Source organism: Mobula hypostoma, chromosome 12, assembly GCF_963921235.1.
Source record: "Mobula hypostoma chromosome 12, sMobHyp1.1, whole genome shotgun sequence".
Lineage (NCBI taxonomy): Eukaryota > Metazoa > Chordata > Chondrichthyes > Myliobatiformes > Myliobatidae > Mobula > Mobula hypostoma.
In genome coordinates this window covers 115048159-115073313 of record NC_086108.1, presented here as the reverse complement: position 1 = coordinate 115073313, position 25155 = coordinate 115048159, and the positions used below count along the sequence as shown (strand labels likewise).

Here is a 25155-nt window from a genome sequence, read left to right as displayed (position 1 = left end):
AAGACTCTTTTTCTGGTGATCACTGTCAAAAAAAGCCAAATTAAATCCAGTGTGATTCAATGTTGTAAAACAATAAAACATGAAAACTTCCACAAACAAGAAAATTTGCAGATATTGGAAATCCAATGAAACGCACACAAAATGCTGGCGGAACTCAGCAGGCCAGGCAGCATCATGGAAAAGAATAAACAGTTGATGTTTTGGGCTGAGACCCTTCATCATGAAAACTTCCAAGGGGGAGGATGATACCTTTTATAGGCACTGTACCTCACACACCGTCCCCCCCCCCACACAACTCATATACACCTCCAAATCCCCGAACACACCATATCTAACACACACCTCCGTATCACCCACACACCTCTCCCCCAGATTCCTCCATGTCTCCCACACACATCCCACCCTACACCTTTCCATATCCCCCCACACAACGCACCCTATACTTCTCTGTGTTCTCAAACAGACCACACTTAATACACACTTCCATGTCCCCAGACACACCACACCTAACACATACCTCCATATCGCCCACACACCCCTCCATATCCTGCACAGATCCCTCCCCATACCCCTCCATATTCTCCACGGATCCCTCACCTATACCCCTCCATATCCTGCACACAACCCTCCTAAGCCTCTGCACTTTCATTTCCCCTCCCCTTCACTTCTCCATAGAGTCCTCATCAACACCCCTTCCCCCACACCCTTCCATAACCCCCACACATCCCACCCCTATACACCTCCATATCCTCACTCACCTACACCCCTATGCACCTCATTACCCAAACATATACCACTCCCTATCACCTCACACACTCCTCGACTACACCCCACAATATAGCCACATCCTCCCTTTCATCCTACTCTATCTCCCACAGACCTTTCCATGTCTCCCACACACCCCTCCCCATCTCTGTAACCCCCTCTGGCTCTGACACCCTCACTGCCTCTATAACCCCTTCCAGCCTCTACACCCTCCCTGTATCTGTGACCCTTCCAACACCTGCACCCCTCCCTGTCTCTGCAACTCCCCTTAACCTGAGACACCAAGTTCTGACCCTCGCGGCCTCCACCTCCTGTAAGATCCTCACTACCGTGCTGGTGTGTGTGAGGGGGGTGCTCTCTCAGAGGTAGGAACTGAGGCCTCGTTGCCTCCACAGGTCAGGGACTGCCGTCTGGTGAGCCTGCTGGATCTGGCACTGCAGAAGGATTACGTGCGGGATCAGATCGCAGCGTACCTGAACCGTCTGCTGGAACTGGGCGTGGCTGGATTCCGGGTGGATGCCTGCAAGCACATGTGGCCCGGGGACTTAGAGGCCATCTTCGGCCGGCTGAATACCCTCAACACCCGCTGGTTCAGCCCGGGCAGCAAACCCTTCATCTACCAGGAGGTGAGTGTTGCAGAGGTACATCACCATGCTCAGGCCCTTCATTCCATTCGATCCTCACATTCCCACCGCCCACCACTCATTCCGTACATTCCTCTTCTTCAGTGATTCGAGTGCTTGTCCAGACACCTGTGTCAGCAACCGGCCCTTCAGCCCGACTGATTTATGTCAACCCAACAATCCATCTCAGCTATTCCCATTTGTGATGAAGTTATAGAGTCTTGGTCACAGAACTCTACAGAACAGAAACAGACACTTTGGTTCATCTGTTCCATGCCAAACTATTAATCAACCTTGTCCCATCGACCAGCAACACCTCCTATCCATGTACCTATCCAAATTTCTCTTAAATGTTGAAATCGAATCCAGATCCATGAATTCCACCGGCAGCTCGTTCCCATTCTGAGTGAAGAAGTTCCCCTTCATATTCCCTTTAAGTATTTCACCTTCCATAGCCTCTGGTTCGCATCTCACCCAACATCAGTGGAAAAAGCTTGATTGCATTTACCCCTCGTAATTTTGTATCAAATCTTTTTATTTTAGGGAGTAAAGTCCGAATTGATTCCACCTTTCCCAAAGAACTTGTGTCCTGAAGCCTGGCAACGTCCTTGTCAATCTGCTCTGTACTCTTTCAGTCTTATTGATACCTTTCCTATAGGTAGGTGACCAAAATTGTACATAATACTCCATATTAGCCCTTACCAACATCTTATACAATTTCAACATAACATCCCATCTTCTGTACTCAATACGTTCGTTTATGAAGACCAACGTGCCTAAACCTCTCCATGCGACCCTGTCTCCCTGTGATGCCATTTTCAATGAATTATGGATCTGTACTCCCGGATCCCTTTCTTCTACCGCTCTCCTCAGTGCCCTGCCATTCGCTAAGTTCTTCCCGGGTTTGTCCTCTCAAGATTCAATACCTCAAACTTGTCTACATTAAATTCCATCTGCCATCTTCAGCTCGTTTTCCAACCGGTCCAAATGCAGCTGCAAGCTTTGATAGTCTTTCTCGCTGTCCACTATACCCTAATCTTGGTGTCATTCGCAAATTTGCTGATGCAGTTAACCACATTATCATCCAGATCATTGTTATGGGTGAGAAACAACCGACAAGCACCAATCGCTGAAGCACACCACTAGTCGCAGGTCTCCAGTCAGAGAGGCAACCATCTACTATCACTGTCTCACTTCCCTCCCAAAGGAAATATCTAATCCAATGTCCTATCTCATCTTGAATGAACCACTGGCACGGGAAATTGCAAAGGCCATGCGAAAATCCATGCAGACAACATCCACTCCCTTTCCTTCATCAGCTTCCCTGGTAACTTCGAAAACCTCTATGCGTCTGGTTAGATATGACTCAATATGCACAAATTCATGTTGCTTATCCCTCAGGTTCATATGAAGTCTCTCCCTTCTTGCCTTAATCCTATACCCTCCAGTTCTTGTCCTAACCCTGGAAAACAGATTGATTCGAAAATTAAATAACTTTGATTATTTAGTTTACTATTGTCACATGCATTAAAGTACAATGCATTAAAAAAAAACAAAAAAAAACTTGTCTTTCACCTGAGGCCTCCATCGGACAGAGCTGACCACGGACATTGCATCCTCGGTGCCGAGATGTGCAAGCCAGGGCAGTACGATATGAAGAGCAAAGCTGCTGCCCGTGCGGCAAACTCCCCCCCCTCTGCACAGCTGATCACCTAAAGGAAGGACAGTTTGGTACCAGCAGCGTCGCAGGAACTGCCAGTCAGCGTTGAACTCAATGAAGGTCTGCCTTCGGGACCCCAGCTCTGGATGTTTCCTCAGGATTTACTCCCAAACCCTTCCCCATGGGTGGGCATAGCTGCAACGCAGCGAAGATTTCTGATCAGAGTTTTCCTTCTCCTCGATGAGCTGCCAACCACAGCGGACAAACTCCATCTGCCCAAAGCGACTGGTTTTAAAGCCAGTAGCCCTCCTTTTCCCCTTCTCCTGTCAGTTGAAACTGTTCCATTGGGCTCAGTAGCTAAGCTTCACATGAAGGCCAGGAGCTGGAATTGGTCGTTACGAGTCTATTTGAGACACACGCCATTGGGAACAATTAATAGGTACTGGGATCTTGTTCCCATTACCACCCTGTCCACACAAATCAATTCATTATACAGTGCGTTGAGGTAGAAGAAGGTCAAACAGTAACAGAATACAGAATAAAGTGTAGCAGGTGCAGAGACTGTTCAGTGCAGGGAGACAATATGATACAAGGCCATCACAGGCAGATTGTGAGCTCAGAAATCATCTAGTTATATTGAGGGGTCATTCAGTAGTCTTGTCCAGTGGGATAAAGTTCTTTATATCTTCTGCCCGATGGAAGATAGAAGATTCGTTCCATTAGAACAATCGGTTCCATCCCAGTGACGGGCATCTCCGGTGTGGGAACGTTCCTGCACTTGGTGCAGTAGTGGGACTGTCCCACCCAGCTCGCCTCTCGGTCCATCACCAGCACGCTCCTTCTCCTGCAGGTGATCGACCTGGGGGGAGAGCCCATCCAATCATCACAGTACTTCAACCTGGGACGGGTAACCGAATTCAAGTACTCTGCCAAGCTGGGCACGGTGGTTCGTCGGTGGAATGGTGAAAAAATGGCTTACCTCAGGTAAGGGTGGTTCACCCCTCCCACAGTGTGACTCTCCCTCAGTACCACCCCTCCCAGTGTGACCCTCCCTCAGTACCACCCCTCCCACAGTGTGACCCTCTTTCAGTACCACCCCTCCCACAGTGTGACCCTCCCTCAGTACCACGCCTCCCACAGTGTGACCCTCCCTCAGTACCACCCCTCCACAGTGTGACCCTCCCTCAGTACCACCCCTCCCACAGTGTGACCCTTTCAGTACCACCCCTCCCACAGTGTGACCCTCCCTCAGTACCACCCCTCCCACAGTGTGACCCTTTCAGTACCACCCCTCCCACAGTGTGACCCTCCCTCAGTACCACACCTCCCACAGTGTGACCCTCCCTCAGTACCACCCCTCCCACAGTGTGACCCTCTTTCAGTACCGCCCCTCCCACAGTGTGACCCCCCCTCAGTACCACCCTCCCACAGTGTGACCCTCCATTGTACCACCCCTCCACAGTGTGACCCTCCCTCAGTACCACCCCTCCCACAGTGTGACCCTCCCACAGTACCACCCCCCCACAGTGTGACCCTCCCACAGTACCACCCCTCCCAGTGTGACTCTCCCTTCGTACCACCCCTCCCAGTGTGACCCTCCCTCAGTACCACCCCTCCCACAGTGTGACCCTCCCTCAGTACCACGCCTCCCACAATGTGACTCTCCCTCAGTACCACCCCTCCACAGTGTGACCCTCCCTCAGTACCACCCCTCACACAGTGTGACCGTCCCTCAGTACCACCCCTCCCACAGTGCAACCCTCCCTCAGTACCACCCCTCCCACAGTGTGACCCTCCCTCAGTACCACCCCTCCCACATGGATATGAATGAACATTGGGAGAATGTGTTCTTGTGAGGATACCAGCCCTGTTCCCCAAGAATGTCTGTGACCCAGCCCTTTGATGATTAACCCCCCCCCCCACCCGCCTCTCTCTGTGCAGGAACTGGGGGGAGGGCTGGGCTTTCATGCCCTCAGACCGAGCAGTGGTGTTTGTGGACAATCACGATAACCAACGTGGCCACGGCGCTGGAGGAGCATCTGTCCTGACCTTCTGGGATCCGAGGTACTGTCTGCTCTTCCTGCTGCTCTGCTGGGCTCCACGCTGGCCATTCGGCCATTACTGATAAACAGGCCATTCTGTCCTAAGTTCTGTGCTGGTCATTGTTCCCTGCCCCCACCCCCACATGGCTTCCCTGAACTTCCTCATCGCTATGCTCCCACCCTCCTCGTCCTCTGCAAATAAACTCCTGCAGCCACTGGAAGTCTGAGACTAATTCAGGGAATGCTGAGGACTGGTCGCTGCTGGTGGAACAGGGAGGTTCAAGCCGGTAACCATCCAGAATCACCTCCTGAATTGCTGCCTCTGACCCACTCTGTCCCAGCTGAGGCTTTCCATTCGTCTGGGGTCGAACATGGGTGTTGTTTCATAGCTGTTTGCATGATACATGCGTCAGGTCGGTACGATATGGAGAGCAGGCTGCTCTCTCCTCACAACCGATGAACCCAAAGGAACGGCTGAGACCGATACGGTTTAGCACCAGCAGCATCGCTTCAGTTGCTGGTCAGCATTGAACTCAGTATGAGACTGCCTCAGGGATCCCGATGCGTGGGTACAGCCCCAGGACAGCGGGGGTTTGAGATCGGAGTCCCATCTGCCCAGCGCGCTCCTGATATCCCCACCGAAGCCCGTTCCCCCACCAGCATTCCCTGCGGGACTGAGACTCCCCCCTTCTCTCCATGCTCCGGAAATCAGGAGGGTTGGGGCCGCGACGGGGAGGTTGAGGTCAGCGACGGGGAGGGGGACAATGATAGGGAGAATAGGAGCAGTGACGGGGAGGGGGTCAGTCATGGGGAGGGGGTCAGTGACGGAAATGGTTGGGCTACACTGGGGAGAATAGAGCAGCGATGGGGAGGGTGGGGGCAGTGATGGAAAGCACGAGGATGGGGCTGATTAGCCTGTTTCACAGTAATTCCTGATCACATTTCCGGGAGACTTTTATGTTGCCCTCAGTTCCAGCAGCCACACAGAGTTCTCCATCTCACCATCAGCCCTACACTCCCAAGGACTTGTGGGTTGGTGGTTTAAATGGCCGCTGTGTGCGGGGGGAGGGAGTTGATGGGAATGAAATGGGATCAGTGTCGGATTGGTGCCAATCAGTGGTTGCTGGTCAGTGTTGGCCTGATTGAACTGATGACTCTGTGGAGGCCCAAAAGGTGGGGGGTGATGTCTCAACCCAATGGGTAGGCAATGGTCGGCACTGACTTGATGGGACTGATGGCTGCGGTGCAGATTGTTCTTTAGAACCCCTATTTGTTTGTCTTCCTCCTCCTTTCCTTCTTACCCCTGCCTGACCCCTCATTCTCCCTCCTCTCTCCCTCCCTCACCTCCCCACTGCCCCTCTCTCCCCCACTGTCCCACCCCTCTACCCGATTCTCCCTCCCCTCTCGCCCCTCTCCCTCCCCCTCTCGCCCCTCTCCCTCCCCCTCTCACCCCCTCTCCCTCCCCCTCTCTCCCCACTCTCCTCTCCCTTCTTCCATTCCCTCTCTCCCCATTCCCTCCCTCTCCCATTGTCTCTTGCTCCCTCCCCCTCTCTTTCTCTCCTCCCTTCCCCACTCTGTCTTCTGGCTCGTCCCCTCCCTCACTCCCACAGGTTATACAAGGTAGCCACAGCCTTCATGCTCGCTCATCCCTATGGACAGACGAGGATCATGTCCAGTTTTCGGTGGGACCGCAAGTTTGTTAATGGGAAGGTGCGTCCTGTAACAGCGGTGGTAATGTGAGGGCCTTGACACTTCAAAGCCTAGAACAACTTCAGTACCATCTCGTCAGAGCACAGAAAACGAGGGGTGGTACTGAGGGAGGGTCACACTGTGGGAGGGGTGGTACTGAGGGAGGGTCACACTGTGGGAGGGGTGGTACTGACGGAGAGTCACACTGTGGGAGGGGTGGTACTGAGGGTGGGTCACACTGTGGGAGGGGTGGTACTGAGGGAGGGCCTCACTGTGGGAGGGATGGTACTGAGGGAGAGTCACACTGTGGGAGGGGTGGTACTGAGGGAGAGTCACACTGTGGGAGGGGTAGTACTGAGGGAGGGTCACACTGTGGGAGGGGTAGTACTGAGGGAGGGACACACTGTGGGAGGGGCGGTACTGAGGGAAGGTTACACTGTGGGAGGGGTGGTACTGAGGGAGGGTCACACTGTGGGAGCGGTGGTACAGAGGGAGGGTCGCACTGTGGGAGGGGGCGGTACTGAGGGACGGTCACACAGTGGGAGGGGCAGTACTGAGGGAGAGTCACACTGTGGGAGGGGTGGTACTGAGGGAGAGTCACACTGTGGGAGCGGTGGTACTGAGGGAGGGTCGCACTGTGGGAGGGGGCGGTACTGAGGGAGGGTCACACAGTGGGAGGGGAGGTACTGAGGGAGATTTCCTGTACTGGGGAGTGGGTGTGCAAGGTTTTGGAGGGAGTGCGAGAAGGGGATGGGAGGTTAACTGGACACTTTCTCACAGGGTCTACACAATCTTGATTGAGGGAGGGCCCACCTCCCCCCCAATACACTGCGTTACTGTGCTGTGCTACTGCTTGGGTGGGGATGGATGTGGGAGTTCTGACCGCCTCTCCCCTGTGCCGGGGTGGGGGTGAAGGGACAGTTGTCTCTTTTGTTTTGACGCCTCCTCCCCCTACTCTGTCCCAAGGATGTGAACGACTGGATTGGCCCGCCCAGTTACCCAGACGGGTCCACCAAACCCGTCACCCTGAATCCCGACACGACTTGCGGCAACGGCTGGGTGTGCGAGCACCGGTGGAGGCAGATCAGGTGGGAACTACTTGGGGGTGGCAGCTGAGGGGCAAACACCAACGGGATATAGAGGTGTAAATGGGGCAAATATGTGGTGAATGGGTAGTTTGGGGGTTGGTGTGTGGGCTGGATGAGCCGGTTGAGTGAGTGGGAGAGTCAGAGTCCCAGTTAGAGCTCAGTGTACGATTCTGGTGGGAGGCTGTGGCTGCGGGGGAGACAGTGCTGAGTATGATGTGGAGTACTGTACTGTGGTTATAAGGAATGACTCTCACTGGAGGAGCCTGGGTGATGGCCTTACAGAGGCTTCGAATGTCATGACAGGCAGGGACGGGTTGGAGAGACTTTCTGGGAAGGAGAATCGAAAGGCAAAGGAGACTGCAGATGCTGGATTTGAGAGCAATACTCAGTCTGCCGGAGGAAATCGGCGGCCTGAGCAGGGTCTGCGGGCAGGAGATATTGTAGATGTTTCTGGGTGGGACTAGAGGATGAAGGTTTAAGTTCAAATTCAAGTTTATAGTCATTCAACCTACGTACAGCTAAATGTACACAACTAAACTAAACACTGGTCCTTTGGGGGAAAGGTAAAAAACACAGTGCCTCCTCGGTTTAAGGTGAAAATCTTGAGGGAGACGAGATGGATGCGTGATCCTGCTCAGAGGGATGGGGCTGGGGACCGTACTGCCAGAGGAGGTGATGGCTGGGTGACGGGAATGAGTTGCCAGAGGGGATGGGTGTGGGGAATGAGCTGAGAAGGTGGTGGGTATTGGGAATGAGCTGTCAGAGGGGATGGGTGTGGGTAAGGTGAAGAGTTGTGAGAAGAGGTGGTGGTGGGTGTGGGAAATGGGCTGTCAGAGGTGAAGGCAATTACAATGGTTAAAGGGCATTTTGGACAGATACACAGATTTGAAAGTTCAGAAGGAATGGGTGAAATGGAGGCAAATTATAACAAGTTGTTTGACCTGCTGGGTGTGATATATGTTTTGTGGGTATACTGTGGTTGGGAGGAACTTTATATATAGGTATGGTCAGATGTCAATAAAGTTGATAGGAAAGGTTCAGAGGGATATGGGCCTAGTACAGGCAGTGCAAGGTCAGTATGGATGAGGTGGGCCGAATGGCCTATTTCCCAGCTGTAAGTTGTGGTCTCACTACAGGAACATGGCTATCTTCCGGAACGTGGTGGGCCAGAATCCGCTAACGAACTGGTGGGACAACGGGAGCAACCAGATCGCGTTCGGCCGCGGAGCGCAGGGCTTCATCGCCATCAACAACGATGATTGGTGAGGTTCCACAGGGGTACGGGGGAGCCGCGGCCGCAGGACTGTCACACGGGTAGCCAGGCGTACAGTGACCTGGGCCGTTTGTGCCACAGTGCCGGCTCGCAGCAGAGCGGTTCGCGGTTAATGCGACATTTGCAGCTTGGGGTGTCGGGGTTCAATACCGACGCCGTCTGTAAGGAGTTTATCCCTTCTCCCCGTGACCATGTGGATTTCCTTCGGGGGCTCCGGTTTTCACCCACGTTCCCGAGACATGCCTTGTAACTTGTCCTGTGACCAGGCGAGGGTTTAAATGGGTGGCGCAGCTCGTCGGACCGTGCGGGCCGGTTCCATGCTATCTCTAAATACACCAATACCTGAGCCGGGGCAGGCTTCAGGACCCACACAGAACGCCCACCAGTCACTAACGCGAACCCGTGCGAGGAAATCGGCGCCCCGGGAGGGAGAAGGTGAACCGCAGCGCCGGCAGAGGACACAGGCGCAGTGTCGCAGGCGGTAAGCCTGCTGCGAAGTGCTCGGCACAGACGAGCTGGTCCGAAACGCCCGTGTCAACTGGGTGCGATGTTCACGCTGTTCCCCAGGGAGTGCAGCGTCTCAACGATCATGGGGCAAAAGGGGCAGAATGAGACTGTTCGGCCCGTCGTATCTGCTCCGCCATTCAATCAGAACACTAAGTGCCGGAGGAACTCGGCAGGCCAGGCAGCGTCTATGGAAAAAAGTACAGTCGACGTTTCAGGCCGAAACGCTTCGACAGGACTGGAAAAAAAATCTGAGGAGTAGATTTAAAAGGTGGGGGCAAGGGAGAGAGATAAACACCAGGGGACAGAGGGATGAAGTAGAGCTGGGAAGTTGATTGGTGAAAGAGACAGAAGCCCTGGAAGGAAGGAAAAGGCGGCAGGGGTGCGAGAGGATCACCAGAGGGAGGCGACGGATGGGCGGGCAAGGAGATAAGATGAGAGAGGGACAAGAGGATGGAAAATGGTGAAGGGGTCGGGGTCTGGGGGCATTGCCGGAAGTCCGAGAAATCGTTGTTCATGCCATTAGGCTGGAGGCTACCCAAACGAAATATAAGGTGTTGTTCCTCCAACCTAAGTGTGGCCTCATCACGACAGTGGAGGAGGCCCCCGACAGACATATCGGAATGGGAATGGGAAGTGGGATTAAAATGGGCGGCCACTGGGAGATCCTGCTTGTTCTGGCGGACCGAGTGTAGATGCTCGGTGAAGCCGTCTCTCAACATACGTCGGTCCCACGGATGTACAGGAGGCCACACTGGGAGCACCGAACACAGTAAATGACTCCAACAGACTCACAGGTGAAGTGTCGCCTCACCTGGAAGGACTGTTTAGGGCCCTGGATAGTAGTGAGGGAGGAGGTGTAGGGGCAGGTGTAGCACTTGTTCCGCTTGCAAGGGTAAGTGCCAGGAGGGAGATCAGTGGGGAGGGACGTATGGAGAAAGTGGGGGTAGGGAACGGTGTGTTTGGTGGTGGGATCCAGTTGGAGGCGGCGGAGGTTGGTGGGGTGGTAGATGAGGACAACAGGAACCCTATCCCTCGTAGGGTGGCGGGAGGATGAAGTAAGAGCAGACTTGAGTGAAGTGGAAGAGATGCGGTTGATGGCAGATTTTCTCTTGTCCGCCATTCCATCGTGGCTGATTTATTATCCCTCTCAGCCCCATTGTCCTGCTTCTCCCCGTAACCTTTAACACCCTGACTAATCAAGAACCTATCAACCTCCGATTTAAATATACCCAATGACTCGCTGTCTTTGGCAATTAATTCTCCAGATTCACCATCCCCTGGCTAAAGAAATTCCTCCTCATCTCTGGTCTAAATGGACGTCCCTCTAGTCTGAGGCCATGTTTTCTGGTACTTCTCCACCATAGAAAACATCCTCTGCACGTCCATACGATCCAGGCCTTTCTATAGCCGATAGGTTTCGATGAGATTCCCCCCTCATTCTTCTAAGCTCCTGTCACCACAGTACAGGCCCAGAGCTCTTAATCGCACCTCATACGTTGAACGGGGTTTGCTTGTTCTGCAGGGATATGAACATGAAGCTACAGACCGGACTGCCTCCGGGCATCTACTGCGACGTGATCTCCGGGCAGAAGGAGGGAGATCGCTGCACGGGACTGCAGGTCACCGTCGACTCCTGCGGCAACGCTATCTTCCAGATTAGTAACACGGCCGAAGACCCGATGGTCGCGATCCACGTCAGGGACAAACTGTAACGGTCCGTGATCAATAAAAGGGCAAGATGAGCCGTTCAGTGCGTCAGTTTCTCTCAGTTGGGAGCGTTTACACCTGAACTCGGTTCCGTCCCGACAACTCAGCCCTCTAACCTTCAAAGCTCTCACACCACAGTAGAGCTGTACTGGGGAACGGTACTGAAAGATGGTCGCCCTGTGGGACGGGTGGTACTGAAGGAGCCGCCGTGGGAGGTTTGACCATAAGGCATAGGAGCAGAATTAGGCCATTCAGCCCATCGAGTGTCTCTGTCATTCGATCATGGCCGATTTATTATCCCTCAACCCCATTCTCCTGTCTTCTCGCCGTAACCTTTGATCCCCTACCTAATCAATGACCTGTCAAATTTCGCTTTAAATATACTCAATTATCCAGCCGCCACAGCTGTCTGTGGCAGTGAGTTCCACGGATTCACCACCCTCTGGCTAAATAAATCCCTCCTCATCGGGACATCTTTCTCTTCTGACAAGTCTTCTGGCCTTCAACTCTCCCATTACTGAAAACGTGCTTCCTATGTCCTCTCTATCCAGGGCTTTCAATATTAGGTGGGTTTCAATGAGATCTCCTTCATTCTTCTAAACTCCCACGAATACGGGCCCGGAACCATCCAACACTCCTCATATGTCAGCCACCCCCCACCCCGCCATCAGATTTCTGAACGGTCACGAACACTATCGCGTTAATTTGTTTTGCACTGTTTATTTATTTCGCAATTCCTCACACTGCACCGCTACACAACGGCTTTCATGACATGCGTCAGTCATAATAAACCTGATTCTGAATCGGAGACAGAACCCCATCTCCTGCCCCCTCCCCTCCCCTCCCCTCCCCTCCCCTCCCGGGCAGCCTCTTTCGATTTTGTGCATTGGGGCCTCCACACTAGACTGATGCAACCCTTCAGAATGCTCTCCACATCTGCCGAGATTTAAAACATTCCTTCTTTAACATTTTGGTGACTTCTTGTCCCATTAGGGTTAGTAGCCGTTTATTCTCCAAATACAACAACCCCTAAAACCTAAGAACAGGAATTCTGCAGATGCTGGAAATTCAAGCAACACACATATAGGATTTGCACCACCTTTTTAGCCGTACAATCGAGTTCCCTGCTCCAGAAACACCTTCCTAATGCCCAAAACCTCCTCTGACCCCTCAATTTGCTCTCCAACCTCTCAAATCCTCCTCTCTCACTACCTGCCCCTTCTGACGGCCAACTCCCTCTCCCCGCCTACGATTGGAGCTCCTGGGAAAGAGACGTCGGACTCACAGCCAATGGCGAGCAAGGAATGGCCTGCAGCGCTGGTGATTGGTCGGAGTCGCGACCCACAGCGTGACGTGTGCTTATATGTAGCCCGCCCCGCCCCTTTCCTCCCCTTGACAACCGGGGAAGCGGGCAGCGCAGCGGGCATCGCGGCGGGCAGCGCCATGAGCCGCACGCAGTCCGGGTAAGGCGAGCTCCGAGAGGCGGGGTGGGTGCGGAAAGAGGAAATGGAGAGGGAGGAGTGCAGTGGAGAAAATGTCCTGGAAAAAGAAACGGAAGGAGGTCATGGGGAGGATGGAGGGATGACAGGATGAGGTTCGAGGCTTTGAGCCGAGGAAGGAGGTTCAGACTCCATTTCTCTCTGTGAACGTAGCGCTAGATATCGGGGATCAGTCCCGCTGTCAGGGCTGGGAGAGTAGGAGGAGGCTCCTCAGTCCTCGCCATTCATAACTAATCTGCCCCAGGCCTCCTCCCCCTTTCTGTGCCATCAAACATTCCTCTCCCTCCTCTTTAACCGCCCCCCCCCCCGTGATCCAGTCTCCATATCCTCTCTGGGGTGGAGGATTCCAGCCATCCACCTTCTGGGAGATGTCCATGCACACCTCAGTTTTAAATTTCCACCCTTTAAACCTGTAACTCTGTCCCCTCCTTCGGCCTTCCACTGGTCCCTGTCATGTCCCCGCATGGTCTGTTATGTTTCTGGAGGGTCACCCCTCACTGGGGTAGGGGTGTTGAGGAGCAGGACGCGGAGGTGGAAGTGTGGGTTGGGCGGGTGGGAAGGACTGAGGAAGGGAAGGGCTGAGGAGGGTATAAGGGAGAGTGCAAGGAATATGGGGCAGGTGGTGAGAGCGAGAGAGGACCAACTGACTGTCTTTGTGGACTCACGTGGAGACTGTACCTGGTGTGAGGAACTCACCTCTCCTGAGGGATGTTGTCATGGCAACTGGGTGTGCATTGGGGGACTTTGGTTCCTGGGATGGTGCTGGTTGCCAGGTGGAGGGGAGTAAGGGTTCAGTTGGCAGGGGGAAGGTCCTGTTGCTAGGCAGTGGTGGGTGAGGGTGGGGAGAGGGTTTATTCTCTCCACTGGTGCAGGAGGGTTTCCTGCACAAGGGTTCACAAGCTGAAACTCCTGCACCATACGTCAGTCAAAGGGATTCTTCCCCATGTTGTTCCGTGTCTGCTCGGAGTGAAGAGGGGTGTGGAAGATACTGGAAGCTTTTCCCCACATGGGGGCCCCAGATGTGTCTCCCCCTTCCCCTGAACTGAGAAGGGGTCTATCATTCACCTGGAGACTGTGGATTGAGATTCAGACGAGATGTATGTACACAAATACATAAGACACAAGAGCAGAGTTGGGTTGTTCAGCCCATCAAGTCTGTTCCATCATGGCTTATACATTATCCCTCTCAGACTCATCCCACTGCCTTACCTCTGACACCCTGACCAATGAAGACCTTATCAGATATGCTCAGTAACTTGTCGTCCACAGCTGTCTGTGGCAATGAATTCCACAGATCCATTACCCTCTGGCGAAAGAAATTCCTCATCTCTGTTCTAAATGGACATCCCTCTGTTCTGAGGCTGTGCCCTGCGGTCCTAGATTCCCACCACCCCCTGCCCCCACATCCACTCTATCTAGGCCTTTCAATACTTGGTAGGTTTCATTGAGGAACCTTGTCGTTTTCCTAAACTCCAGAGATTTCAGGCCCAAATGCTCTGCATACATTAACCATTTCATTGCCAGCATTATTCTTGTGAACCTCCTCTGGACCTTTCCCAATGCCAGCACATCTTTTCTTACACGAGTGAGGCCCAAGTGAGGTCTGACCAATGCCTTTTGAAGCCTCAGCATTACATTCTTACAGAGTCCAAGCCTCAGGGACCACTTGGCCTATCTCTCTTGTTCTGACACACAGCCAATGTGTGACCTCCGTGCCACTGCCCTGCACAAACCCCTCACCCTGTCTTTGCCACAATTACTGGACACCAGTTGCCCTCCTGAGCGCACTCAGTCTGAGCCTGTAGGGTGGTGGAGGGCTGTAGATCCACTCTCCCACCCTGACCCTCTGCTGTGACTGTGTTCCTGGCAGTGCTGGCAGAAGGTATTAAAGATAAAAGAGTTGCTTTATTTGTGACATGTACATCAAAACATAAAGTAAAATATGTCACGTGTCAGCATCTAACACCATCGGAGGATGTGCTGGGGGCAGTTTGTGTACAGTTCTGGTCACCGAATTATAGGAAAGATGTCAACAAAATTGAGAGAGTACAGAGAAGGTTTACTAGCATATTACCTGGGTTTCATTTCCTAAGTTACAGAGAAAGGTTGAAGAAGTTGGGTCTTTATTCTTTGGAACGTAGAAGGTTGAGGGGGGACTGGATAGAGGTACTTAAAATGATGAGGGGGATTGATAGAGTTGACGTGGATAGGCTTTTTCCATTGAGAGTGGAGGAGATTCAAACAAGAGGACATGAGTTGAGAGTTAAAGGGCAAAAGTTTAGGGGTAACATGAGGGGGAACTTCTTTACTCAGAGAGTGGTAGCTGTGTGGAACGAGCTTCCAGCAGAAGTGGTTGAGGCAGGTTCGATGTTGTTGTTTAAAGTTAAATTGGATAGATATATGGACAGGAAGGGAATGGAGGGTTATGGGCTGAGTGCAGGTCGGTGGGAATAGGTGAGAGTAAGAGTTCGGCACGGACTAGAAGGGCCGAGGTGGCCTGTTTCCGTGCTGTAATTGTTATATGTTATATAGTTATACGTGTTGCCAAGCTTCTGGCATCAACATGGCATGCCCACAACTCACCTGTACATCTTTGGGATGTGGGACTAAACAGGAGCACCAGGAAGAAAGCCATGCAGTCGGGGGCAGAGTGTACAAACTCCTCACAGACAGTGAATGCCAACTGGTGATTGCTGGTGTGGTAGAGCATTACACTAACTGCCTCGCTACTGGCCACCCCTCCCATAAAGGGCAGCGTGTCCTTCGAAATGGTGAACACTCTGGGCCATAAGACGGAGGAGCAAATTAGGCCATTCGGCCCATTGAGTCTGTTCTGCCATTACATGTTGGCCGATTTGTTATCCCTCTCAACCCCATTCTCCTGCCTTCTCCCCATAACTTTTGATATATTGAATAACGAAGACCCTGTCCAGCTCCACCTTAAACACAATATGGGACCTCCGCAGCTGTCTGTGGCAAAACATTCTGTAGATTCACCACCCTCTGGCTAAAGAAATTCCTCCTCATCTCTGTTCTAAAGGGATGTCCTTGTATTTGGAGGGTGTTCCCTCTGGTCCTCAGCTCACCCACTATCAGAAACATCCTCTCTGTGCCCAGTCTATTTCGGTTTTTCAATACGCGACAGGTTTAGCTGGTGTTGGAGAAGGCTGTGCACCAAGGACTTCCTCCAGAGTAAGGGAGGGAGAGATCTATGGAGGGTCAGACGGCATGGCGACATGGTAATGCTACACCCTGTCATCTCTGGCCTGGTCTCCTAGCGACGAGATATTGTCACGGCAGCGCTGCAGATGATTAATTCCGGCAGCCTCATCAGGTGTCTGTGTGGCAGGCTGCATGCACTGCTGGCTTGCAGCCGCCCCACCAGTCTTGCCTAAGCCTCCGCAGATGTGGCGACACGGTTGCTAATGGCCTTGGTTAGTACTGGGCATTGCAGGCAGTTAGAGACCAGTTGTAGAGTCGGCAGTGCAGAACCAGGCTATTCAGCCCATCCCTTTCATACTGGCAGCCTTTCACTCCCTTTACCAGCAGTCTGGGTCTGGCTGTAGCCAAGCCTCTCCACTGAGTTTGGCTGTGTCCACCCTCTCTCCCACCCTATAAAATTATAAATGCTCGCCTGGTAACCCAGCGCGTCACCGATAAATGCTCACCACCACTCCCCCTTCTTTTATCTCCCTCCCCTTCCACTCCCCCTTCGTCTACAGCCATGCCCCCCTCCACTCCCCCCCCCCAGCATCTGCCTCCTCGCTCCCCTTGTTCCACTCTGATCCCTTCTCCCTCTGGCAACCCCCACCTCCTCCCTTCTCTTCTAACTCCCCCCGCTCTACCTTCCCTCACCCTCCAGCAAGACATAGGAACAGAATTAGGTCATTTGTCCCTTCAAATTTGCTCTGCCATTCCATCATGGCTGATTTATTAACCCCTTCAACCCCATTCTCCTGCCTTCTCCCTGTAACCTTTGACACCCTGACTAATTAATAGCCTGTCGAGCCCCACTTTAAATACCCAATGTCTTATTTTCCACTGCCAATTCCACAGATTCACCACCCTCTGACTAAACAAATTCATCCTCATCTCTGTTCTAAATGGACATCGCTCTATTCTGAGGCTGTGTGCTCTGATCCTGAACTCCACAACTCGAAGCCACCTCTCCATATCCACTCTAGGCTTTTCGATATTTGATAGGTTTCAATGAGATTCACCCTCATTCTTTGAAACTCCAACGAGTACAGACTCAGCCACCCAATGCTCCTCATAGGTTAACCCTTTCATTCCTGAGATAACTCATCTGAACCCTCTTCAATGCCAGCACACCCTTTCTTCGATAAAACTGCTCACAATACTTAAAGTGCAGTCTGATCAATGCTTTATAAAGCTTCAGTATTACATCCTTGCTTTTATATTCTCGTCCTCTCAAATGAGTGCTAACATGGCATTTGCCTTCCTCACCAGCAACTCAACCTGCAAGTTGACCTTGAGGGAATCCTGCAGGAGGACTCCCAAATCCCTCTGCACCTCTGATTTCTGAGTATTCTCCCCGTTTAGAAAGTAGTCAACACCTAATACAAACTGCTGGAGGAACTTGGCAAGCCAGACAGCATCTATGGAAAAGAGTAAACAGTGATGTTTTGGGCTGAGACTCTTCATCCGGAATCTGGATTCTCATAAAATATAGGAGCAGAATCAGGCAATTAAGTCCATCAGCTCTCCTCTGACATTCCATCGTGGCTGATCCCAAATCCCATTCAACCCCGTCCACCTGCCCTCACACCATATCCCTTGATGTCCTGACTATTCAGGAATCTATCAACTTCTACTTTAAGTATATCCACAGACTTGGCCTCTGCCGCAGTCTGTGGCAGAGCATTCCACAGGTTCACTACTCTCTGGCTAAACAATTCTTCCTTACTCCTGTTTTCAAAGGTCACCCCTCAATTTTGAGGCTGTGCCCTCTAGTTCTGGATACCCCCACCAGAGGAAACATCCTCTCCACATCCACCCTATCCAGTTCTTTCAACATTCGGTAGATTTCAACGAGATCCCCCGCATTCTTCGAAATTCCAGTGAGTACAGGCCTAAAGCTGCCAAACGCTCCTCATATGTTAACCTGTTCTTTCCCAGAATCATCCTCATGAGCCTCCTCTGGACTCTCTCAAATGACAGCATATCCTTTCTGATTTATGGGGTTTTCCCAAAACTGTTGACAACATTCCAAGAGCGGCCTGACTAATTTCTTAAAAAGCTTCAGCATTATCTCCTTGTTTTTATATTCTATTCCCTTTGAAATAAATGCCAACATTGCATTTGCCACCTTTACCTTCTGGGAGTCTTGCATGAGGACTCCTATGTCCCTCTCCATCTCTGTTTGAACCTTCTCCCTATTTAGATAGTCTGCACTATTGTTGCCTTTATCAAAATACATTATCATACACTTCCCAACACTGTATCCATCTGCCACTTTTTTGTGATGAAGGGTCTCGGCCTGAAACGTCGATGGTTTACTCTTTTCCATAGATGCTGCTTGGCCTGATGAGTTCGCCCAGCATTACTTTGATTAGCAGTGTTCGCAGATTTTTCTTCTTTGTCATGGTCAAGAACTAAATTCCTTCTACCAAAGTGCATGACCGTGCACTTCCTGACACTGTTCCATTTGCCACTTCTTTGTCCAGTCTCCTGATCTAAGCCCTTCTGGCTGACTCCATGCTTCCTCAACACTACCTGCCCCTCCATCATCTGCGAAGTTTGCAACAAAGCCATCAATTCCGTCACCCTTATAACATAAAAGGAAGCGGTCTTAACACCAACCCCTGTGGAACATGGCTAGTCAACCAGAAAAGGCTCCCTTTATTTCCCGTCTTTGCCTCCTGCCCATCAGCTACTGCTGTATCCCTGCTGGAATCTTTCCTGTAATACCATGGGTCTTAACTTGTTAATCAGCCTCACGTGTGGCACCTTGTCAAAGGCCTTCAGAAAATCCAAATACACAACGTACACCAATTCTCCTTTGTCTGTGCTGCCTGTTATCTCCTCAGGATTCCAACAGATTTGTCCGGCAAGATTTCCCCTTAAGGAAACCATGATGACTTTGCTCTATTTTATCATGTGCCTCCAAATACCTTGAGACCTCATCCTTGATGGACTCCATCTTTTCAACCACTGAAGTCAGGCTAACTAGCCTATAATTTCCTTTCTTTTGCCTTCCTCCCTTCTTAAAGAATGGAGTGACCTCCTCACTACTCTACCTGCTCCCCTCATCTTATTCCCACCCCACACCCCACTTCCCTGCCTCCTCTCCCCACCCCTTCCACTTCCACTTCACCCCCTGCCTGCAGAGGGGGGTAACTGAGGAGGTTAGCCAGATGCTATTACAGCTGGGGGTGCTGGAGTTTGAAGTTCAGTTGTGGTGCTGTCTGTGAGGAGTTTGAATGTTCTTCCCGTGACCGCACAAGTCTTCTCCAGGTGCTGCGGTTTCCTCCCACAGTCCACAAGGCAGTCAGGTTGGTAGGTTCATTGGTCATTGTAATTTGTCCCGTGATTATGCTAAGGTTAAATAGATAGGATGTGGGCACATGGCCAAGTGGTTAAGGCACTGGACTAGCTATCTGAAGGTCATGAGTTCGAGCCCCAGCCGAGGCAACGTGTTGTGTCCTTGAGCAAGGCACTTCATCACACATTGCTCTGCGACGACACTGGTGCCAAGCTGTATCGGTCCTAATGCCCTTCCCTTGGACAACATCGGTGTTGTGGAGAGGGGAGACTTGCAGCATGGGCAACTGCCTGTCTTCCATACAACCTTGCCCAGGCCTGTGCCCTGGAGAGTGAAGACTTTCCAGGCACAGATCCATGCTCTCGCAAGACTAACAGATGCCTTTATTTATTTAAGTAGATAGGTTGTTGGGTGACACAGCTCGAGGGCTGTGGGGCAGGATTGTTGGGATTGGGTGACACAGTTGGAGGCTGGAGGGACGGGGTTGTTGGGTGGCATAGCTCAAAGGCTGGGGGGACGGGGGCGGGGGGGGGGGTCGTTCCACGCTGTTTCCCGAAATGAAAAAGGTAGAACTCCTCACTCTGCCCTCCAGTCCCGTTAGGGGGTGGGTGTTTAATCCTTGGGGCCCTGCTCCCAGCTATCGAACTGGGCGAGGTTCCCTGAGACAGAGGGGAGCAGAGGTGAGGTCTGAGCTGGGCTCGGCAGGGATTAGAGTACAAGATCAGTCTCATCATCACCGTCCTGTTGTGATGAAATGTGTTTTGTGGCAGCAGTACAGTACAGTGTAAGACATAAAATATATCTTACAATGAAAATATACAGTGCATAAAAAGTAAATGTGTATTGCAACATGAGTGAAATGTTGAGGTTGCGTTCCCGCCAGGTGAGACGTAGGGTGGGGCTGGTCAGCAGTGAGCAGGGCTCCAAAGGGTGGAGCTGCTGCTGCTGTGATGTGGGAGTCAGGAGTCTTGGTTACAGTATTTGCTTGGTAAATATTTGTTTGACTGTACCAGTAACTGTTGTCTGGGCACCTCCCTACTCGAACAGAACAGAACAATTAGTGTGTGGAGCCATTCCCGACCTCCGGCGTTGTCTGTGTGGGAGTTGCCCGTTCATCCTATGACAGCGTGGGTCGCCCTCGGTGGTCTGATTTCATCCCACATCCCAAAGACTAGCTAATTTCCCGGACTCTTGGATTACCATCCAAAGTCACTTTACACTTTTTTATTGTTGCAGAGTAGCCTCACGCATTTTCCTGAGCATCAGGAATAGGGGCAGAATTAGGCCATTTGGCCCATCAAGTCTGCTCCACCATTTCATCACAGCTGATTTACAGATCTCAACCCCATTCTTCTGCCTTCTCCCACTGTCGGAAGCATCATCTCCACATTCACTCTATCCAGGCCTTTCAATATTCGATGGGTTTCAGTGGGATTTCCCTCTCCAGGGAGTACAGGCCCAGCGCCATCAAACGCTTGGCATCTGGGAACTGTAAGAGTGTTGAGTGAACTCTGCTGAGCAGGACTAAAAAGTTCAAAATCCTGGTTAGTAGCATCTTGCTTCTGTGACCGTACAAGCGTGCCCACCTTACAAACTCGGAACAGTCACATCAGAGTGACACACACAAAATGTTGGAGGAAATCAGCAGGTCAAGCAGCACCTATGGAGGAGAACAAAGAGTCGATGTTTCGGGTTGAGACCTTTCATCACAAGGTAATAGGTGAAGCCAGGTGTTTGGAGTAGGGGGCGTGAAGTAAGAAGCTGGGGGGTGATAGGTGGAAAAGGCAAAGGGCTGAAGAAAGAGAAATCTGATAGGAGAGGAGCAACACTCACAACATGCTGGAGGAACTCAGCAGGTCGGGCAGCATCCGTGGAAAAGATCGGTTGACGTTTTGGGCCGGAACCCTTCGTCAGGTTCCAGCTGGAAACATCGACTGATCTTTTCCACGGATGCTGCCCTACCTGCTGAGTTCCTCCAGCGTGTTGTGAGTGTTGCTTTGACCCCGGCACCTGCAGATTATTATGTGTATATGATAGGAGAGGAGGGTGGATGATGGGAGAAAGGGAAGGAGGAGATACACCAGGGGAGGTAATAGACAGGTGTAGAGAAGGGGTGGGAGGGCAGCGTGGGGAAATGAAGAAGATGGAAGGGGGAGCGGGACGAAAATACCAGCAGTTGGAGAAATCGATGTTCATGCAGATCCATATCCCAGAACAGCAGCTGTGATAATGACGTGAAAAGCAGCCTCACCTGTGTCCTGGACTCAGTGTTACTCAGGGGAAATCAATACGTTTTGTTAATGGAAAAAAGATTAGCTTTATTATGGTGATGTTTTGTTGCCTGTAGTGGTCTGTGATATTCTGCTGAACGTGGTGAGAATGGTGTGTTGGTGCCAGAACGTGTGGCCCCAGCACATCCTGAGGGCGCATCCATTGTTAACACAAACAGTGGAAGTCTGCCCCAATATGCAGCCCCCAGGGCTGGCAGAGTGCTCTAAATCTGTCTTGCAGGGATTTCCACACTGGGACTTGATCATTTTACAGAATTCTGGCAATGTCGCGGGTCAAGGTGAAGACCTCTGGTAGGTCACCCTTTGGCTGACACAGCTCTCCAATTCAGTCCTCCTGGCAAAGTATCCGATCAATGTGCATGTGCTAAACAAGTCTGAGTTTAATCCTGAAGCATGGAAACATAGTGAAATGAATTGTTTTGCATCAATGGCCGGCACAGTCCGGGAATTGTGCTAGGGACATCCCACAAACGTAGCTGGACTCCCCACGCACACAATTCACTCAGCTTAACCGGCACATCTTTGGAATGTGGGAGGAAACCAGGGAACTGCTGAAATATCCAAATACCTGTTAAATCTTGTATACTGGGCACTGGGAACAAAATGAGTTTGTTACAAATGACTCTTAGATTGGCCTACGGATGACAGAAAGTGGAGGGCTATGTAGGAGGCAAGGGTTAGGTTGACCTTGGAGTAGGTTAAAATGTCAGTACAACATTGTGTCGAAGGGCCTGTACTGTTCTAAAAGTCAGAATCAGATTTAACATCAGAGGTATAGTTTGTGAATTGTTTTGTTTTGCGACAGCGGTGCATTGCAATATGTAATAAAAACCATGAATTGCAATAAGAAATACATATAAAAAGAGAGCAAAAAAAGTGAGGAGGTGTTTATGGATTCATTGTCCATTCAGAAATCTGATGGCAAAGGGAAAAAGTTGTTCCTAAATCTCTGAATGTGTGTCTTCAGGCTCATTCATGTACCACCACCTTGATGGTAGCACTGAGAAGAGGGCATGTCCTGGGTGATGGGGGCCTTAATGCAGCATCACCTTTTGAAGATGTCCTCGATGGGGCTGGTTGGGTTTGCAACTTCCCGCAGCTTTTTCGATCTTTGCATTGAAGCCTCTGTACCAGACGGTGATGCAACCAGTCAGAATGCTCTCCACGGTACATCTGTAGAAATATGCCGGAGTCTTTGGTGACATACCAGGTCTCCTCAAACTTCTGATGAAATATACGTTCGACAAGTATCCCGTTGAATGGGTGAAGAGTCCACTCCTACATCTGTGTACAAGCCCTGGTGAGAGGGTTACACCTGTAACACAGCAGCTACATTTATTGGTTTTTAGCAGCTTCTGAACCGGCAATGAGGTGCCACTCCTGCCTATCCGTTTCTCTCTGATCAATACACGCACACCCTCCTAACCAGCAACAGTCTCTCCAACTCCATTCACACCCTGCTGACACAGATTCTTCACTGAGTGCCCCTGCTGTTCCCGTCTGCCCTCACCAGCTCCCTCATTCGGTTCAATGCTCAGCTGCCTTCTCCAATCAGTTTCTGGCATCTCCAGCCCTCTGTCACCACCACCTGTCATGTAATTCGCTCTCGATGGTGACATGGGTAGATGGCGCAGTGAGTATGATGTCTGGCATGCTGGCCTTCATCAGTCATAGCGTTAAGTAGAGGAGCTGAGAGGTCAGGTTGCAGTTATACACGTTGCTGAGGCTGCACCAGGAGTAATGTGTTTAGTTTTGGTCTCCCTGTTATGGGAAAGACATTATTAACATGCAAAGAATGGCAAGAAAATTGATAAGGATGTTGCCAGGACTGGATGACCTGAATTATAGGGAGAGGTTGGTTAGGTTGGGTCTTTATTTCTTGGATTGAGGGGTGACTTCATGGCGATGTATAAGATTACCAGAGGTATACGACCATAAAATATAGGAGCAGAATTAGGCTATTTGGCCCATCGAGTCTGCTCTGCCTTTTCATCATGGCTGATTCAGTTTTCCTCTCAGCCCCAATCTCCCACTTTCTCCTTATATCCACTCATGCCCTGACCAAAAAAGAATCTATTAACCTCTGCCTTAAATGTACCTAAAGACTTGGCCTCCACAGCTGCCTGTAACAATGAATTCCACAGATTCACCACACTTTGGCTAAATAAATCCCTCCTCATCTCCGCTCTAAAAGGACGCCCCTCTGTAAATAGTCTGCATAGCTTTCGCTCAGGAAATGGGAGCTGAAAGTCAGAAAGACCAGGTTAAACTGATGGGCGAAAGATTTAAAATGGACCTGAGGGGCGATTTCTTCACCCAGTGCACCACACACAAAATGCGAGAGGAGCTCTACAGGTAAATTGGATCAGCAAATTTGCTGATGATACATAGAAAATAGCTGCAGGAGTAGGCCATTCGGCCCTTCAAGCCTGCACCGCCATTCAGTATGTTCATGGCTGATCATCCAACTCAGAACCCTGTACCAGCCTTCCCTCCATACTCACTGATCCCTTTAGCCACAAGGGCCATATCTAACTCCCTCCTAAATATAGCCAATGAACTGGCCTCAACTGTTTCCTGTGGCAGAGAATTCCACAGATTCACCACTCTCTGTGTGAAAAAGTTTTTCCTAATCTCGGTCCTAAAAGGCTTCCCCTTTATCCTCAAACTGTGACCCTGCGTTCTGGACTTCCTCAACATCGGGAACAATCTTCCTGCATCTAGCCTGTCCAATCCCTTTAGGATTTTATACATTTCAATCAGATCCCCCCTCAATCTTCTAAATTCCAACGAGTATAAGCCTAGTTCATCCAGTCTTTCATCATATGAAAGTCCTGCCATCCCAGGAATCAATCTGGTGAACCTTCTTTGTACTCCCTCTATGGCAAGAATGTCTTTCCTCAGATTAGGGGACTAAAACTGCACACAATACTCCAGGTGTGGTCTCACCAAGGCCTTGTACAACTGCAGTAGTACCTCCCTGCTCCTGTACTCGAATCCTCTCGCTATAAATGCCAGCATACCATTCGCCTTTTTCACCGCCTGCTGTACCTGCATGCCCACTTTCAATGACTGGTGTATAATGACACCCAGGTCTCGTTGCACCTCCCCTTTTCCAAATGGGCCAGCATTCAGATAATAATCTGTTTTCCTGTTTTTGCCACCAAAGTGGATAACTTCACATTTATCCACATTAAATTGCATCTGCCATGAATTTGCCCACTCACCTAACCTATCCAAGTCACCCTGCATCCTCTTAGCATCCTCCTCACAGCTAACACTGCCGCCCAGCTTCGTGTCATCCGCAAACTTGGAGATGCTGCATTTAATTCCCTCATCCAAGTCATTAATATATATTGTAAACAACTGGGGTCCCAGCACTGAGCCTTGCGGTACCCCACTAGTCACTGCCTGCCATTCTGAAAAGGTCCCGTTTATTCCCACTGTTTGCTTCCTGTCTGCCAACCAATTCTCTATCCACATCAATACCTTACCCCCAATACCGT

The 25155-nt window shown here is 51.1% G+C and overlaps 2 protein-coding genes across 2 annotated transcripts in view; both read left to right on the top strand.

Annotated features, from left to right (window-relative positions):
- LOC134354554 (pancreatic alpha-amylase-like) overlaps positions 1–11359 on the top strand; it is a 31094-nt gene extending 19735 nt beyond the window's left edge. Inside the window, exons 5-11 of the mRNA XM_063063473.1 lie at positions 1161–1391; positions 3899–4032; positions 4990–5112; positions 6701–6800; positions 7746–7867; positions 9004–9129; positions 11170–11359. Of these exons, the coding sequence (XP_062919543.1) occupies positions 1161–1391; positions 3899–4032; positions 4990–5112; positions 6701–6800; positions 7746–7867; positions 9004–9129; positions 11170–11359 (1026 nt within the window). The remainder of the gene's footprint in view (positions 1–1160; positions 1392–3898; positions 4033–4989; positions 5113–6700; positions 6801–7745; positions 7868–9003; positions 9130–11169) is intronic.
- A 1409-nt stretch (positions 11360–12768) lies between these two features.
- The window catches only part of erich3 (glutamate-rich 3), a 167478-nt gene continuing 155091 nt past the window's right edge, over positions 12769–25155 (top strand). Inside the window, exon 1 of the mRNA XM_063063472.1 lies at positions 12769–12817. Within this exon, the coding sequence (XP_062919542.1) occupies positions 12798–12817 (20 nt within the window). The 5' untranslated portion in view covers positions 12769–12797. The remainder of the gene's footprint in view (positions 12818–25155) is intronic.